The sequence below is a fragment of the Solanum lycopersicum genome, chromosome 8, assembly GCF_036512215.1.
Source record: "Solanum lycopersicum chromosome 8, SLM_r2.1".
Taxonomy (NCBI): domain Eukaryota; kingdom Viridiplantae; phylum Streptophyta; class Magnoliopsida; order Solanales; family Solanaceae; genus Solanum; species Solanum lycopersicum.
This window is the reverse complement of record NC_090807.1, coordinates 66,375,728-66,393,851: the sequence shown is the minus strand read 5'-3', so window position 1 is coordinate 66,393,851 and position 18,124 is coordinate 66,375,728. Positions and strand designations below refer to the sequence as shown.

Below are 18,124 nucleotides of genomic sequence, written 5' to 3'. Positions count from 1 at the left end.
TTAAATTACTCTACTTCAATTTTAAGAATAGATAGATCTCAAAAGAGATAGATGTAGTTTGGATGTTGGAAGAAGTTTTGAAGATAAAATAGTACAATGCTTTCTATTAGCAAACAAGTCTGGGTGGTGTAGTCGGTTATCACGCTAGTCTCACACACTAGAGGTCCCCGGTTCGAACCCGGGCTCAGACATCTGTTTTTCAAGTTCGATAAATGTTGTTTTTTATTATTTTGATGAGAATCACATAATTAATACCGAAAGCTTACTGACATGAAAAGTTGGATAAGTATTGTTTTTTTAGTTTGATGAGAATCACATAACTAATATCGAGAAAAATCCTTCTAAGATGAGAAGTTTAACAAGTGTTGTTTTTAGTTTGATTAGAATTACATAACATATATCGAGAAAGCTCTTACTAAGATGATAAGTTTGATAAGTGATGTTTTTATAATAAATGAGAATCACATAACTAAAATCAGAAGCCCCCTACTAAGATGAGAAGTTCCATAAATATCAATCTTTTTCAAGTTTGTAAACGTCATGTTTTAGTTTGATGAAGAATCACATAGCTAAAGTCGAAAGCTCCTAAGTAGATATATGTCATTTTTTTTGTTCCTTGAGAGTCACATACTAATCGAAAGCTCCTACTAAGATGAGAAGTTCGATAAACAAACATAAGCTTTCAAGTATAAAGGAGGAAATATGAACATATCATATATGTCAAAACTCATACATCATTGATGCAGCCTTTTTGTTCCAACTCTTCTATTTTCTTACAAATCTCCAATCCCTTTGTTTCTGGCAGAAAAACAACCAAACACCCTGCAATTGCTGTTATAATGCCAAGAACCAAATAAGCTAGAATCTTGTTGTTACTATCCCCTCCTGCATCAACCAAAACCGGGCTCACCACGCCCCCGAGGACCACAGCCTGCCATACAATTGACACTGCTGCATTCCTTATACTAGTATGGAACAGCTCTGAAGTATATATCAGCAACAGATCAAATGCAGTACAAGCACTGAAAAATGAAGTAAACTCCAACACCATCTGTAAAACCTTTCGTTCACTCACGATCATACATAACATACCACAAACACCAGATACAACACTTAGTCCAACTAATGTACTTCTCCTCTTACATTTTTCAGCCAAGAAAAACACTATCAAGAATGATGGTAACTCTAGTAACGCGTTTAGTCCTGTACTCAAGTAGAGATTTAAGCTAAAGTTTCCATTTCCTAGTCCTAATGGCATCCCATAGTACATCAATCCAATGCCAAAACCAGCTACTACAGCTAGTAATAACTGTCCAAGAATCGATTTTTTCCTCAACAAAATCTTGATCAGAGGTGGATCAGAACCTCTCATGGTAGTAAAACTCAACTTGTTATGATCAAGATTCGATCTTTCGTTCTTGAAATGGGATGTGTTGAGAACTGCATAAGCCTCTATAACTTTCCCTTTTGAAAGAAGCCATCTTGGAGACTCATAAACACAAAACTGTATCAACAAACAGTAAACTATAGCAGGAAGAGAAGTCGAAAGATAAAGTACCCTCCATGAGTAATCCTTACTAAAATAAGCTAAACATGGTAATGACACAAATCCAAATGTAGACATAAAGAACCCTATAGTTCCAACTTTCCCTTGATATCTTTTACCAACACTCTCAGAACACAACACAAGTACAGAGGAACCAATCGCAGCGCGACCATATCCACTAACAAATCTCAAGGCAGAGTACATCCAAACATTGTTACAGAAAGCAATGAAGATTGAAGCTATAGACATAATCAAACACCCGAAAAACAACATGGTTTTTCGACCAATCGAGTCACCTAACACACCAAGAACAAGGCCACCAAGCAAGCACCCCATGAAAAAAGATGAAGCAGGAAGACCTTGAAGTATAGAACTAGTAAAACAATGAAGTGACCATTCAGACACAATGGATGTGTAAATAGGCTTATCCCAATCCCATTCTGTTAAAGAAAGTTGACACACATTTGACATTGAATTGCAACTTGTGTTAGTACTAACACAATGCCATGAAGGGATTGCATCAGTAAAAATTGTGATGAATGTTTGTTGAGCTTCAAAGAAACAAGCTAGAGAAACAAGTATGACTTGCAAGACTTGTGGCCATGCAATTTTTCCATTACAAGTATCAAAAAATGGCTCTATTGTTTGTTCAAGTGAAGAAAAATGATCATTAAGATATGGGAATTCTTGATCTTGATGATTTGAGAGTAAAGGAGTTGTTGAATTAGCCATTAGAATTTGGGATGTGAATATTGACTGCTTCCTCCTAGTTATATTTATACAAGTACTAACACATTATAACATGATCGGAATAACATCTGCGTTCACTCTACTTTTCAAACTCGACTTGTGGATTACATAAGATATGTTATTGTACACTATTTCGATTTCCGCAAAATTATGTTATGAGAGACTTGATTGTTTAAAAAAATTCAATGTATTGGTTATTACATTATTTCTTAATATATAAAAGGAATGTCTATTTTCCTTATAGATACTAGGCTAAAATGAAATTAATATTATATAATTAATATAGATTCTAAACTTGGAAGAAAAATAAATTTTCTTTAGAATATTCCTAAACTAGAAGATATTTCTTTTTTTATAAAAAGATATTTTTAGATATATTTTTAATGTTAATTATGTTTTTTTAATATAATGTTAGTGCATAGAATTTAACTCGTAAAAAAAAAGATGAAATTGTCGACTTTAATTAATTATGAATATCAATTTATTCATGCTTCTCATGACTATTAAACAAAGGGAATTTTTTCCAGAAAACAAATTTGGTCAAAGATTTTTGGTGAATTGTTTCTGATTATAATTATTAAGTACTTTATACTTCTCAGTGGGAATGAAAAAGCAAAAGTTAAAATTCAAAATGTGAAGAGTTGATTATGTATCTGCAATAGGCACTTAAACAAATCTAATCATGCTTCACGAGCCAAAAATTTCATTAATTTATTTTAATTATAATGGAATTTAAAATATTCAAAGAACATAGGGACATTGAATAATGAAGTCAACTAAGAACTAAATTACTAAAATAGATCGTAGTGGGCGATAAAAAATTCGTTATTTTTAATCAAAGACTTTATATTCGAGTCTCAAAAATGAATTTGTTTTAAATAAGAAAAATGTAATCTTTTAAATTGAATTCAACAAAAATTTAAATAAGTTGAGCTTCAAGTGGATAAGAAAAGTTGATGTGATATTAAAAGCAAAAACTAAGAAATACCACGTAATAAAAAGTATGACCTCATTGAGATCGTAGATGAAACTTGGCTTTGTGATAAATCGATAAGCCTAATACGTAAAATTGAGCTTTAATTTGACTTTAACTGATATCTACGCTTTTCAATTTTAAATATGCACAAGTATACATTTACACTTAAATAGATACACACATTATATATGACAATCTGCATCCTACATAATTATGTCACATATGACATATATATTTATTTTTTAATTTTATATATAAATTTAAATATTTATTCGTACTCAATTAAAATTGAAAAATATAAATATAAATATAAGTTGAGATAAAATTAAATAAAATGTTTATAATTATTTCAAATCAATACAATCTGAAAAGAAATTCGATTATGATAATTTGATCCATTTGCTATTGAAGAATAATGGAGATTCATATGAACTTGTTAAGATCCAGACTGAGAAATTAATTAATCATCCACGTGGTAGGGTTATAACACCCTTCAAATTAATGCAAGTATTAAGACAAGATTATAGTTAATAATAATAAATTAGAAATCACTAAGTAATAAATTAGTTTTAATTAGTCGTCTAATAACTAAACATCAATTTTTTTGTATATGATAGAAAGTAAAAATGGACAGTAGAATATGTTCATTGAATATCCACTATATTTATGTACTATAATTGAGGGAATTATAAAGTAAAAGCTTGTGTCTAGTGTATTATGTGATAAAGAAAGTATCACCCGAAGTAAGTTTTATAAAGAGGTTGTTATATTAAATATATTATACGAGGCGTTAAATGTAGATCAGTTAAGAATTTGGATATTTAAAAGATGAAATAATGAAATTAAAAAGTTGTGATGAATATGTGAACGTATTAGGAGAGATAAAATTAGGAAATTCAATATTCTAGGCAAAATAAGAGTAACCTATATGATAGACAAAATGAGATAGAGATGATTCGAATATTCTAGGCAAAATGAGATAGAAATGGTTCAAACATGTAAAGAGAAAATGCACATAGATGTCCCTAAAAAATTGGCGATGATGGATCATAGAAGCATAGAGGGCTTTAAAAGTATTTAAAAGAGATGATTATACATGACATGATACACCTATATCTTATTAAGAACATGACTGTAAAAATAAAAATATAATAATCAAGAATCACCATAAAAAACTAGTAGTGAATAAGATGTTAGGGAAATTTCACAATCTATAATATTAACTAGTTTTCTTGTACTATCTTATACTTCAATTTTATTGTTATTCATTATTTTTTTTTATTTTGATTATCATATTGTTTATTGTTATTGATATTTATTTTCTTCACTATTTATATTTATTCGATAAATGTATAATATGTATTTGTGTTATAAAGTTTAATTTTGAAGTTTTTAAACCTTATTAAATTACTTAACAGTGTTCCTATCTACAGAAACACACAATTTCTCTTTTTCAATCCTCCAAAGTTGCAGTTTTTAGAGAGATTTTAGCTCAACAACTCATGTTAAACAGTGGTACAACTCAAAAAGGTTATCAAGATTACTTTTTTTTGAGTTCTGTGTTGAATTTTTTAGCTTTGGTAGTTCTTTTTTTTTTTTTTTGTATGTAATTGAGTTCTGTGTTGATTTTCTGGGACTTTCTTGAATTTGGGTAAATGAAAAATTCATTTTTTTTCTCTGAATTCTGTGTAAACCCAAATTTGTAGGGTTTATGGTATGCTAAAACCCTTAATGCAATTCCATTTTTATGCAGATGTCTGTTGTAAATCAACAATTTTTCAACCCCATATGGAAGCCATGTGTTTCTTCATGTCCATTGTTAGCTGCACAGTTTGTTGTGATGCCAATGAGTAATAGAGAGCTTTCTGTTGTTTCCACCATTGCTGCTGCAAAATCTACAGCTTCGATTGGTGAAGGAAATGATGATTATGTTGATATTAGTAGTGGGAAAGCAGCAGCCAAAGGGTCGGGTACTACGGCGAGAGGAAGGAGGTTGTTGAAGGTTAGGGAGGAGAAGAGGAAACGGGAATATGAACGTCTTCACAATTACCCTGCTTGGGCAAAGTATATCTCTTAACTACTTTGCCTATTTGATGCTATATTGTGTGTTTATATGTATTTGTTCTGTCCCACACAAATGGTTTACCTGTAACTAGTTGATACCCCCATGAAAAAGTGATCATATAGGAATGCTTTAGAGGTAGAATACACTTTGAATTTTGATAAATGCGTTGCTTGTGAAGTATGTGTCCTTGAGTGTCTTATAGATTTACCCGCTATTTGATGTTTTATGTATTCGTTGTGTTAAAATGGTATTTGATACTTTCATGATTACCATATATATCTCACACAAATCGTTTACTTGTAACTAATTAGTATCTCTAAGAAAAATAATCACATAGGAATGCTTGCGAGTCCGAATACTTTGAATTTGAGAAATGCATTGCTTGTGAAGTATGTGTGCGTGTATGACATATTGATTTACCCTTTGTTAGTTGGAAGTTGGAAGCCAGACAAGCTAGAGTGCTAGAGTCCATGCAACGTTGTTGCCATTAGGATTCCAACATTGATTTGATCTTCACTTTTACTTCATCTGTGTCCTTGAGATTGACTTGTTTATGTTAAAAATGCTATTTTTAGAGTGTTGGAAGATGCCTGTAAACATGATACAGAGCTTCGTGCTGTGCTTGGTGATAGCATTGGAAATCCAGAGCTTATGAGGAAAAAGGTAGGTGTAATTTTTATTTGGGATTTTGAGTTAGGTTTGACAGACAGACATTTGCAGATACTCCACATTTTCGTTGATTTCAGTTCGCTTTAGATTTCGATTTATGACTTCCAATTGAAATCTGCTTGTTTCCTTTTCTCCATTTTGATAGGTCGAAGAGAGAGTTCGAACAAAGGGCCGAAATTTTCAGAAGTCTAAAACAGGATCAGTTCTTGCATTCAAAGTCAGCTTTAGAGAGTAATTAAATTCTGACCAAACTTGATGCTTCTTCTGTTTTCTCTCCAAATTTTCTTTTCCTATCACTATCTCCTAGATATATGAATAGCATCCAGTGGCCAAATTCCTTCAAAACATAATCAAGTGAAGTTTTTAAAGTTCCTTGGTAAAATGTGATTTTTTTTTGTCTATTTGATCTGTAGCTGTTTGTTCTGTTTAACTAGAGTAAATAAATGAAGCAGAATTTTGGGAAGAATAACCAGTCTAGGTCGTAGTGTTCTTTTTCATCGTCAGGAGTTCACTTCTTATGTAGTCAGACTTGTGGCTGAGCTGCTAGAGCTTTTCCTGGGTTATTTTGTTTTAAAATAGAGGGGTTTTGTCAAATTTTTGTTTGTTGGATGGGCTAATACTTTCTTTAAAATCTCTATATGGTCTATCAGGGTTCAGGTGTCGAGTTTCAGCACAAACTTTAGAATACAGTTCAGGAAGTGTCTGTCATGTTTGTTTGACTTGACAATTATTCAATACGATGTCTCCAATTTGTTGTTCACATATCATATTTACCGATATTAGTAAGTTGCATGTGGTTTGCAGATCTTTATAGGTCATATTGTTTTAATGCAAATGTGTTTGGTATGAAAGAAAATGTTTTCTTGTTTTTAGTTTGTGATGAAATATATTTTGCAGAAAATTTCCTTCAAATTCCTTGCTATTTTGTTAAGATGCATATCACTTACAGCATTTTATTTGAATCGACAGTTTTAATCCTCTTGATTCATACATATGGTTTGAACTCTATGGCTCACCATCTGATCGAGACGTTAACATTTTCGGTAGTGTAAGTTTACTGCTTTCTTCTCTGTTCTCATATTACATTACTTCATGCTTTTTAGTATTTTGGGTTTCATAACTTGTAATATCTTGTGCTTCTATTGGCAGGTTATCCAGGCATGGTACGTCATGGGACGTTTAGGTGCATTTAACTCATCGAATTTGCAGGTGAGTTCACTGCTCAACATGGATTTTATTTAAAGTTTCTTTTTTTGCTGTTGTTAAGTGTTGTTCTTGCCATCGCTCTACTTCAGCAAATAACTAAACATTAAGTTTAGTACGTACAATCACATGCGTTTGAAAGTTTTCCTACTTTAAATCACGATGGTGTGCGGTCAGGTTGTAATTGTAGTAAGTTGTTGGTTCTATTCTTGATCATTTCATTCATTCATCCCCCTTTTATTATCATACATTACGAAGAATAGGAAGTTCCTCCACGTGATCGGAAAAAGGTATCATTTCATTCATTCATCCCCCTTTTATTATCGTACATTACGAAGAATAGGAAGTTCCTCCACGTGATCGGAAAAAGGTTCAAGTTTGTGTTAAATGAATGCAGCTGGGGGGTTCATCAATGGAATTCAATCCTCTCTATGATGCAGAAAAAGGTTTCAACGTGATGCCTTCATCATTCCATGACATAAGTAATGTTGAATTCCAGGACAACTGGTCAAGAGTTTGGTATGCATTTCTTTGCACTTTTTTTTTTCTTTTCCGATTAAACATATAATGATTCCTCGTAATTTGTAACACTACTCGTGTATGGCAAAACTTGCTTATATCAACTTGGTCATGTGCATAACAGGGTGGATCTTGGCACAGCCGATTTCTTCTCAATCGATGTTCTTCTCAATTGCTTAACGGTATTGAGCTCAGAGTAAGCACTCGATTCTCTAAGTGGTTTTCATCTTCTGAACGTAAAATGCTATGCTAACATATGTTGTTCACTATACAGATATGTAGGCATTCAACAAGTTGTTTTTGGTGGTCAGCGGATGGGTGATTGGGAAGAGGGAATGACCAACTCTGATGACGGTTACAAATACTTTGAAATTTGACATGGACGGAGTTATCATGTACCTGCAATGTTCAAGTTTTTCCAATTCGAAAAGAGATGAAGCTTTGTAGTACTATCCCTAACGATACGATAAATTTTGATCAGAAGTCTAATTAGTTACTGTAATTATCATAGTAGTGAACTTGGACGGAGTTATCATGCACCTGCAATGTTCAAGTTTTTCCAATTCGAAAAGAGATGAAGCTTTGTAGTACTATCCCTAACGATACGATAAATTTTGATCAGAAGTCTAATTAGTTACTGTAATTATCATAGTAGTGAACTTGTATGGTAGGAGAAATGGTTAATGTGTAGAGCTAATAATAGAAACATGTAATAACTTTCTGAATAATCCTGTATTATTATTACTAGAATCCTTTGTGTCTGAATATTATTGAAGTGGAATGGAACCATTTTAAATCTGATGAAATGATAAGTCTACTCAAGTCTAATGGCTAATGTATATGGCATAGAATCATTGATGCAATTCAGATTTCCTCAAGACTATCCATTCACAAACTTCAATTATCCATTCACAAACTTCAATGCTTTCGTGGAGTGTTCACAAGGATAGTGGCTGTTAGGCATGTATGAGGCATGTATGAATGCTAAGGAGAGGGTTCCATGCCTTGCATATTAACATATGCACCTTAAAGGAGCTCCCGTTGGGCTTTTCTTTTTTTGGTAGAATTTAAGTTTTCCAAAAAAAAAAAAATTAGTTTTTGAAAACTTAGGAAATATTTAAAAATCCCAAACACTTACATTTTATAAAAATAACCCATCTTCCTACTAATATATAGAGAGGAATAATTTGTTATTACATCCTTTGAAAAAGTTTGAATTCTAATTTAAAAAATAAAATTGAAAAAAGAAGTATAATTTTTTTTAATAGATTGTAATTATAACTGAATCAAACTAATATTTATCTACCATATATATTCATTATTTTTATTTAGTAACATGTCACCTACCACTCCATCTATCAACACATCACTCTATCTACAAATTTATTGATACTTTTAATAGTTTTTAGAACTTAGAAATGAAAATAGTATTTTTTTAAAATAGTCAACTATTTTTAGGGAAATTTGAGGCCAAACACAGGGTTTTAACTTGGGAAAATCTTGACCCAAATATTATTTGATAAAAATACTTGAGAATTCGAGACCCAACAGTAGCTAACTATTGAAATATTCCATCCATTTGAAATTGTAATTGAAATACAAGGTGAGCAAGTGGTATTCACTATTGTAATATATCTTCATATCTCATAATATATAGATAAAAAAAAATTTAAAAAATAAATGGTAACCAACAAATCAATATTTAAACCAAAAATCAATTAAAAATAATATCACTACAACGCTTTCTAACATAAATAATTTTTATCCTAATATGTCTAACAGATCTTTTTAAAAACTATTTTCAAATTTTAATTTTTATATATGTAAATGGTATCTTCATAAGATGAAAACTATGTAAATGACTAAATAAAGTTTTTTTTTAATAAACCCTAAAATAAAAAACATAAACCCCATGAGGTACAAAATGCACCAGAAATTTCTATCAAATTTTTCCTTTAAAAGAAAAAAAAAAGAGATGACAGTGACACTCTAGGTTCTGTCACAACTCATTGTTTTACCAATTATAGGACTATGGAAGCTGAAACATCCCAATTCTGAATTTGGTATTTTTTTTCTTCATTAACCCTACTAACTTGGGGCTGTCATGGGGGAAATTTGCATCCAATTTCTCTCTGATTTGCCCCAGGTGAAAGATGATTCACAGCATTCTTGGCACATTGTTTTCAGCTGCTACAAAACAGTCAATTTCATTCAGGTACTAGTAACTTTGTATTTGTATATGTATTGCTCATAGTGGGGTTGCTGATTAGCTGATAGAAAGTAGGGAAGAATCATTGAAGTCTTTGATGTTAATTGTGGGTCATTAAGACAATTCAAGAATGGACAATTTCTAGTTGGTTTTAGGAAAAGGTTTTGATTTTTATGAATGTTGTTGAATTTTGACAAGTATATTTGTATTTGTTTATGTATTTCTCATAATGGGGTTGCTGATAAACTGATAGAAAGTAGGGAAGAATCATTGAAGTCCTTGTTGTTAATTGTGGGTCATTAAGACAATTCAAGAATGGACAATTTCAAGTTGGTTTTAGGAAAAAGTTTTGATTTTTATGAATGTTGTGTTTTGACAAGTATAGTTGTATTTCTCATAGTGGGATTTGCTGATAAACTGATAGAAAGCAAGTAAAGAATCATTGAAGACTTAGTTGTTAATTGTGAATCATAAAGACATTCAAGAATGGCAATTTCAAGTTGGTTTGATGAAATAGTTTTGATTTTTATGAATGTCGTTGTATTTTGACAAGTATATTTGTATTTCTTATAGTGGGGTTTCTGATAAACTGATAGAAAGCAAGTAAAGAATCATTGAAGTCTTTTTTGTTATTTGTGGATCATAAAGACATTCAAGAATGGCAACTTCAAGTTGGTTTAAGGAGAAAAATTTTGATTTCTATAAATGTTGTGCTTTGAGAAGTATATTGTGTATTTATGTCTGTACTTCTCATAGTGGGGTTGCTGATAAACTGATAGAAAACAAGCAAGAATCATTGAAGTTCTTATTGTCCATTGTCGGTCATTGAGAGACAATTCAAGAATGGGCAATTTCAAGTTGATTTAAGGAAAATGTTTTTATTTTTATGAATGTTGTTGTATTTTGACAACTATATTTGTAATTTTATGTGTACTACTCCTAGTTTATTGTCGATGAACTGTGAGAAAGCAAGAGAAGTATTGAAATGGACAGTTTGAAGTTGGTTTTAGTAAAAAATTGACTTTTTAGTTTTGCTCAAGCTTGCCCAGACACCATGGGTATCAAAAAAAAAAAAGATAGTGGCCTTTTAGTTCTTAGGGATGTTTTTGTTCGGTGAGAAGTATAGTTTTAGGATGGAGAATTTCATTCTTGTATAGATTTTAGAGGGTTTCATTTTTTTCCCCTGTAAATCTTGATTTTGAAATTTGCAATTGATGTTACTGTTTGGGTGTAATTTGTTACTTCTTGATTGGCTATGTCCAGTTTGAAATTTATAATTTGACGTTATTGTCAGGTGTAATTTGTTACTACTTGATTTGTTGTGTCCAATGGAACTAGTGGCTTGGGACTAGTAAGAGGAAGGAAGCTTTGACAGGTAACGACACATCCTTTGTTTCTGTTCTACAACTAATTTTAATGAATTTGGTTAAAAATGCTTTGTCATTTATCTATTAACTTTGTGCCGTCATAGAAATATAGAACGGCAGGATCATAAGAGTAACTGAAATCGCTTGAAACACTTTTAAATCCTTTTCTCTCTATATTGTTCTCCTAACATGGTAAGTGTTACCTTTAGAAATTCTATTTAAGACGGGGATTTTTTTCTGGAAATTATGATGTTTATATAATACTAGTAGCTTTATTTATTATTTCAGAGCTTTGACGTGCATTGATTGTGACGAATTGATCATTTACAAAGTATAATGCATAACATCAAGCACACTTAATAGCTAATAGGCAATTGGTATTGCAATATCATTCAATGTGAAGGAGGATAGCTCAATATTGTGTGCAGTTTTTGAATCCAACCTTACAAACTTAAACTATAGCATCTGGTATAATTGGCTGAAGAACATCTTAGGCAGGACATGTACAGACATGCTTAAATGAACTTGCTGGATGATTTACTTGGTTTTGTTACTTTTTACACCAATTTGTTTGGTTTACTTTTAAGTTTTAATGATGTTTGTGTGCAAATAAACTAGTTCTTTTTCACATAATAATAATTTTAGTAATAATGCAGTTACATCCACATTGCAGTTGGCAATCTTCTAGCATTTTATATTTTGGAGAACATTTTAAATCATTGTGATAATATGGCTGGGGGAAGTCAACCACGCCAAAGTGACAAACCTTCAATCAGATACAGGTGTAATCTACTTGATGGGGCACTGTTTGAAATCACTGATTTAGACCGACAGAGTAATGCCCCTATTTCTTCTGGAAATAAGGAGAACCCTAAAAATTCTGACTCTGAATCTTCTAAGATAATGAGCACAAGTGAGCTTATATCAGCAGTTGGAAGTATATGGTGTTCTGCAGCTGGCCCTGTTACACGAATCCTATCTAAAGGAAGTTCTAGATGCAATAATACCGATCACCAAGAAAACAACATATTTGGTTACTCCACTGCAGATAAAATTTCTGGTGTTTGTTTTTCACCTCCTGATCACTCAATACCAGTCAATTTGGATAGTGATACAGATTCTTCACCTCTACTGCTTGCAAATGTGGAACGACTAACAGCGAACCAGAAAGTCTCATTCTTTGGTCCTCTCTTAGGGAGTTCTTCTCTGCAGAGTCTCCTCCATGACAGATCTACCATGCATCCAGAAAATCGGAAAGCAAAAGATTTCGTCAACTATTTACAGAATGTGTATGGTTGGATTCATGAAGCATCCTTACTGAAATTTAAGCAACAATTAAATTGTGCTAGTTTTGGATGCCCTGAAAACAGAAAATGTACCATAGAAGACATGACAAATAATCCTTTAAGTTGCTGCTCAGTTGTGGATACAGTAAATACTGATTGCCAGACTGACAGGGAAGAGCCAGATGGTTCATTGTTAAGTCAGATGGCAAAGCATGATGAGATCGACAGGGTGTCAACAGGCACTTCATCTATAAGGCACTATAATGAAGTTTTTCATGACAAAAAGTCAAACACACTAGGGATTTCACATTCCGAAAATAACTTAGTCTTCCATGAGTACTCGGTCACTCCAAGTTGTTCTGCTAGTGTACATGACAAAATTAATGCTAAGGATCACATATATGATTCTGCCATTAATGAAAAAGTAGAACTGGAGGAAGAGCTCAGTTCTGAAGTACAGAGATCTGTGGCAAAGGAAAAGCCTCTGTATGCACTTGCAAAACAAGAGCATGCTTTTGCAGGAGCAATGGCTGGAATTTTTGTCAGCCTTTGTCTTCATCCAGTTGACACAATTAAGACTGTTATTCAGTCATGTCCCAATGATCAGAAGCCACTTTATTATATCGGCAGATCATTCATTTCTGAAAGAGGTCTATTTATTTGAAGCTGCACATCACTTTTCAATATGAAAATTCCTTACATGCAATGAGATGCTTCTCTTTCTTAGAGCCTATGTTTAAACCTTTGAAATTGTTGGTCAACTTATCTCAGGAGTAACAGCACTTTATCGGGGAATTTCGACCAATCTTGCTTCGTCTGCACCCATATCTGCACTTTACACCTTTACATACGAATCAGTTAAAGGGGCCTTACTACCTCTTTTTCCTAAGGTGAATGTTTTGTGTTCTTCTTTTTCATCCTTTTATGTTAAACTTCTCCTCAGAATTTCTGTTTGCACTACCCAAGCAAGCCGAGAATGAATTGGAAAAAAAATTGAAAAGAGACTGTTAGGCTTGCGAAGTTGTTATAATTTCTTTAAAGTAGTAAAGGAGAAGCTGGTCTATCTCCGTTGGTAACCATAGATAGTATGATTCTTTTTACAAAGGAAATTAGTGTATTCCTGATATTACACATTTCTATTACCACAGGAATGCCACTCTTTTGCACACTGCTTGGCTGGGGGTTCTGCAAGCATTGCCACTTCATTCATTTTCACTCCGAGTGAGCGCATTAAACAACAGATGCAAGTGGGCTCCCACTATAAGAACTGCTGGTAAGTTATGTTCCTGAAATACATTAGTCATCCCATATCTGATTCCACCAGCTTTTGGATCTGTCTGATTCTGTTTCCCACAGTTTAATGATTTGAGAATGCTCCAAGCCTTTGGGTGCTTCCTGTCTGTGTTTAAGTATGCATCTGTTGCCTAAGTATCCTGCAACTCATGTTCTTTTTCAATATATATATATATATATATATATACACTCATATGTTCCTCAAGGTCTATCCTGGATAGAATTGAAGAAAATTCTCAATATGATCTTTGTTGCTACAACATGTTTAAGTTTCAGTTGGTCCTCAGTATTATGAAGTCCGTCTCACAAAATTGAGATAACTCACAGGAAAAGGTAAACTGAGGAATACTTGATTAACCTCAATAGGGTTATTGATGTCTTAAGTTAATGCTTCTTTGTTATGTGACGAGCACAAATTAGACATTATTTTCAAGCGCTTCGTTAGTCAAATATAGTATAGAATAATTATTGTCTCCACATGGATTGGTACATTAATGCCTCAAACGAACTTTGCTAAGTTTTTATATGGAAAATATTAACTGTAATTTGATGCGGTATTACACCATGACTATCAAATATACTTTTAACTAGTGTTGATTTAAATGAACTTGGGAATTATGAAATAACGATTGATAGGAGAATTAAATGATAATGACTAGACAGGTGCAAAAGAAATAAGCAGGATCAACTAGTTTTCAAGGTTCTTATCTGAGTTTTCTTTGCTTTTGGCAAATTCAATGACTGACTAGCATGTCCTCTATATTAGGACACGTCTTTCGAATGAATTTGATATCTTCAAACTCAACTAAGTAAATGCAGAAGAACATTTGCAAGAATAAGCCAATGGAATTGTAAAAGAAAAACTTCCCATGAATATTTTCCTATATTAATTTTAAGAACAATTCAAGAAGCTCTTTCAATTACTGAAAAAATTGCTATACTAAATCATACTCTAGTAGCATAGATTGTCAGTATTAAGCTTCTCTTTTGATTAAACTAAATAAGAATAACTATGCTTATTCTTCATACTCCATTAACAAAATCTAACAATTTAAGCAAGTCGAATCCATGAATTACACCTAACACACCATGTCACAAACCCTATGAGGAACTACTCCATAAAATTAGACAACCTAGTCAAAGAAGAAATAAAATTAGAGTTCATTACAACGAACTATCGATCCAAACTGCTGTATTGAATTGAAATGATGATGAAAGTATTGAAATTCGTTGTCTTCAACCCTTAATGCTTACTCTGACTTCCCAACATCCAGACCCCTATTACTTGCGTTTTTGGAGTATTTATACCATGTACAAAAGATCCCCAACCAAAATACCCTTCAAAAGACAACTTGAAAAAAATCTGGCAACAAAATGCCTGATGCAACATGTTGGCCCAGGCCAATTTTCCAGGCCTCTGGATTTCTCGGCAGGGAGCAGCACACAAGGCAGGCACGGTGCACCAAGCCATTTTCCAGTGTCGTCATCTACTTCATTCTTTCGCATGCATCTCGGTCCTTGAACCTTGAACTTGATCCCGTTTGAAATCCTCTTGGACCTCTACTTAGACTTCAAAGTACCAAGACATCTATCTAAGCTCCAAAATTGCTCAAAAATCTTAGAAACAAGTCCTACAACCAAAACACATGTAATAAGCACAAAGCATTAAACATTATAAATCAAACACTATTAAAATGTAGTTAAATAAGACGAAATGTATCTAGGAACTTATGTTTCTTGCATACCATCATTATGTGGTCTGCTTTAACCCAGTAATTCTGTTATAGTCATTTGCTACTTCAAATCAGTACTCTAAGGAGAGGAGGACTATTATTACCTACTGACAAGTGACAACATCTTGCTTTCTCATTTTTGCATCCTCAGGAGTGCCTTAATTGTGATTACAAGAAGTGGTGGTTTGCCTTCTCTGTATGCTGGATGGAAAGCTGTACTCTGGAGGAATATTCCACACTCAATCATTAAGGTAAGTTTTGACTTTAGCAATCTGTCCCTGTGCCCTTTTGGAGAGAATCGAGGAGCAGGAAGTTGATTGCTTTATATTCTCATTCATCCAAGTTTGACATCATCATTCTTTTTAGCCTTCTATTGCTCTTTTATATTTTACATTACCATTTTGACTGGCAGTTCTATACATATGAAAGATTGAAGGAGTTGAGGTTATCATCAGTTCAACTACGCAACCAAAATGACACACTAATGACAGTTAGTTTTCTTACTAATGAGTAGTCCTATGTCTACTTTTCATCTTTGCCATTATCGGGCTCATGATAGATAATTTGCTGGCACTTACATTCTCACATTTACTATTGGCTTTAAGGAATGATGGTCAAGGTTATCGTTTTAGTTAGTTAAGTTTGTAGTTGAGTCAATGGAGCCTTAGTGTTCTTGGTTTCATTGTCTATTGCAAAACAATAAGGTTTTCCTCAGTTGTTTTCTCCTCCTTCCAGCTTGCCTGTGGAGGATTAGCTGGCTCTACTGCTGCACTATTCACAACTCCCTTTGATGTTGTCAAGACAAGATTACAGACACAGGTAATTCATCAAATGTGTTTCCTTCTTGTTCACTAGATGTCAGAATGTCTATAGTTTCCTTGAAACTGGGATTAAGTTAAATCCTTCTGAAAGTGTTCTGTTGCTGTGCTTCACATCCCTTTTTCCTATTTAATTGATTGTTATTTATGAAATTGATTCAAGACTGTTATGAGTGCCTTTGGAAAGCGTCAGCTACTGTACTTAACATCTTACCCCTTACACTATTTGTGTGTCTGATTTGTAAAGTTCCTAAATAAGTCTTGGTTGTGCAGATTCCTGGATCTATGACTCAGTTTGGTGTATTCGGCACACTTCAAGAAATTGCAAAACGTGAAGGTTTGAAGGGTCTCTACAGGTAATGGTTGGATAGTATGTTGAAGTAACTTAATTGAATAATACCTTCGGGTAGTACTTAATTATCAATCTGTGTATTAAATATTTAATACGCACACTTATCCCATCCCATAATATATTTTTAATGATGACACATACTCTAGTAAATCAGTCTGTTGGACGCGGTATCCTACCAAACTGACTGTATTGGTAACTTAATTGTCTGCGCTGTCACCAAGTCATGCTGAATGAATACCAGCAGCGTTTTAAAAGCATACTATGCTAACCATTTTATTTGTTCTGGTTATAATGAACCTTGATTTCATGGCAGGGGCTTGAGTCCTAGATTGATCATGTATATGACCCAGGGAGCACTTTTTTTTGCATCTTATGAATCTTTCAAGAAGATATTTTCTTTGGATATCCCGCAGCCTAAAACAGAAACAGTTCCATATGAACATAAGGAAGATGATCATGCAACGTTGCCTTCACGAAGCTAACAAAGGAAACATCAGTTCAAGGTAGTGCATCTTTGCAGCAATGTTACAAGTGAGGAAGTATGATTTTCAAGATTAACATGGATATCACCAAACAGATGATGAAGGAAACTGGATTGCTAATAGAAACATTGTAGGTTCATTATCCATTGAGTTTTGAACCGTTTGTCAGCTAGCCCTACTTTTGTAGTATGATTGTAAAACTCTAACTTATTTGGAATTGAGGTATAGTTGATTGATTGATTGATTGATTTCGCTGAGTCTGCAACAATGTAAATATTTCTTGTGTAGCCTTAGCTTTATAACATTATTATTATTTAAAGAAATGAGTTTTTTCCTTTCTTTGTTGGTTACCATAAACATTGATGACAAGTGCAAACTAACAATTACTTTTCCAATAAAGACAATAGAAATAGCAACTAACACATGTGGAGTTTTGGGGAGGAAACGGTGTATGTAGATCTGCAAAGAGACTGTGCCAACAAACGAAAATAGAAGCCTATGGTATTACTAGTGGCTCAAGTAAACCAATGTCTTACCTAACAACAAAAGTGAAGTGTAAATTAAAACCATTTTCTATTAAATTATGGACAAATATTTTACGAACATTCAAATGAAGTGTATTTGGAATTGATTAAAAAAAAATTGTTTTTTGATAAATATATATATACATAAATGACAACTTCCTTCAACAAAGTCGTTGTAGTATAGTGGTAAGTATTCCCGCCTGTCACGCGGGTGACCCGGGTTCGATCCCCGGCAACGGCGTTTAACTTTTAATTTTTCCTCATTTAAAATTTTTAAACGAGTAAGTCATCCAAAAGTTTATCGAAAACAACTTCTTTACCTCACAAGTTAG

General features: G+C 33.0%; 2 protein-coding genes and 2 non-coding genes across 4 annotated transcripts; 3 read left to right on the top strand and 1 right to left on the bottom strand.

Moving 5' to 3' along the window:
- The first annotated feature begins 117 nt into the window (after positions 1–117).
- TRNAV-CAC (transfer RNA valine (anticodon CAC)) lies at positions 118–191 on the top strand. Its single transcript has one exon. It is a non-coding gene; the product is annotated as a tRNA-Val (tRNA).
- A 536-nt stretch (positions 192–727) lies between these two features.
- LOC101260560 (organic cation/carnitine transporter 3-like) lies at positions 728–2,278 on the bottom strand. Its single transcript, XM_004246065.1, has one exon. The coding sequence runs from the start codon at positions 2,276–2,278 to the stop codon at positions 728–730; it is 1,551 nt and encodes a 516-aa protein (XP_004246113.1).
- A 2,240-nt stretch (positions 2,279–4,518) lies between these two features.
- LOC101257884 (uncharacterized) lies at positions 4,519–17,591 on the top strand. Its single transcript, XM_010327368.4, has 19 exons — positions 4,519–4,802; positions 5,026–5,336; positions 5,913–6,000; positions 6,152–6,237; positions 6,976–7,054; positions 7,156–7,215; positions 7,607–7,728; positions 7,853–7,924; positions 8,003–8,102; positions 9,875–9,943; positions 11,296–11,312; positions 11,961–13,240; positions 13,362–13,480; positions 13,739–13,863; positions 15,768–15,867; positions 16,029–16,106; positions 16,352–16,435; positions 16,708–16,790; positions 17,100–17,591. The coding sequence occupies exons 2-19, from the start codon at positions 5,026–5,028 to the stop codon at positions 17,266–17,268; spliced, it is 3,042 nt and encodes a 1,013-aa protein (XP_010325670.1). The 5' UTR covers positions 4,519–4,802; the 3' UTR covers positions 17,269–17,591.
- Positions 17,592–17,961: 370 nt separating this feature from the next.
- Positions 17,962–18,033, top strand: TRNAD-GUC (transfer RNA aspartic acid (anticodon GUC)). The gene has a single exon. It is a non-coding gene; the product is annotated as a tRNA-Asp (tRNA).
- The last annotated feature ends 91 nt before the right edge of the window (positions 18,034–18,124 follow it).

Bases quoted from the DNA above. Each gene is read 5' to 3' on its own strand.
- LOC101260560 (XM_004246065.1), bottom strand. From the start codon at position 2,278: ATGGCTAATTCAACAACTCCTTTACTCTCAAATCATCAAGATCAAGAA.
- LOC101257884 (XM_010327368.4), top strand. From the start codon at position 5,026: ATGTCTGTTGTAAATCAACAATTTTTCAACCCCATATGGAAGCCATGT. The intron at 7,055-7,155 runs GTAAGTTTACTG...TTCTATTGGCAG, and splicing joins ACGTTAACATTTTCGGTAGT to GTTATCCAGGCATGGTACGT. The intron at 7,925-8,002 runs GTAAGCACTCGA...TTCACTATACAG, and splicing joins TTAACGGTATTGAGCTCAGA to ATATGTAGGCATTCAACAAG.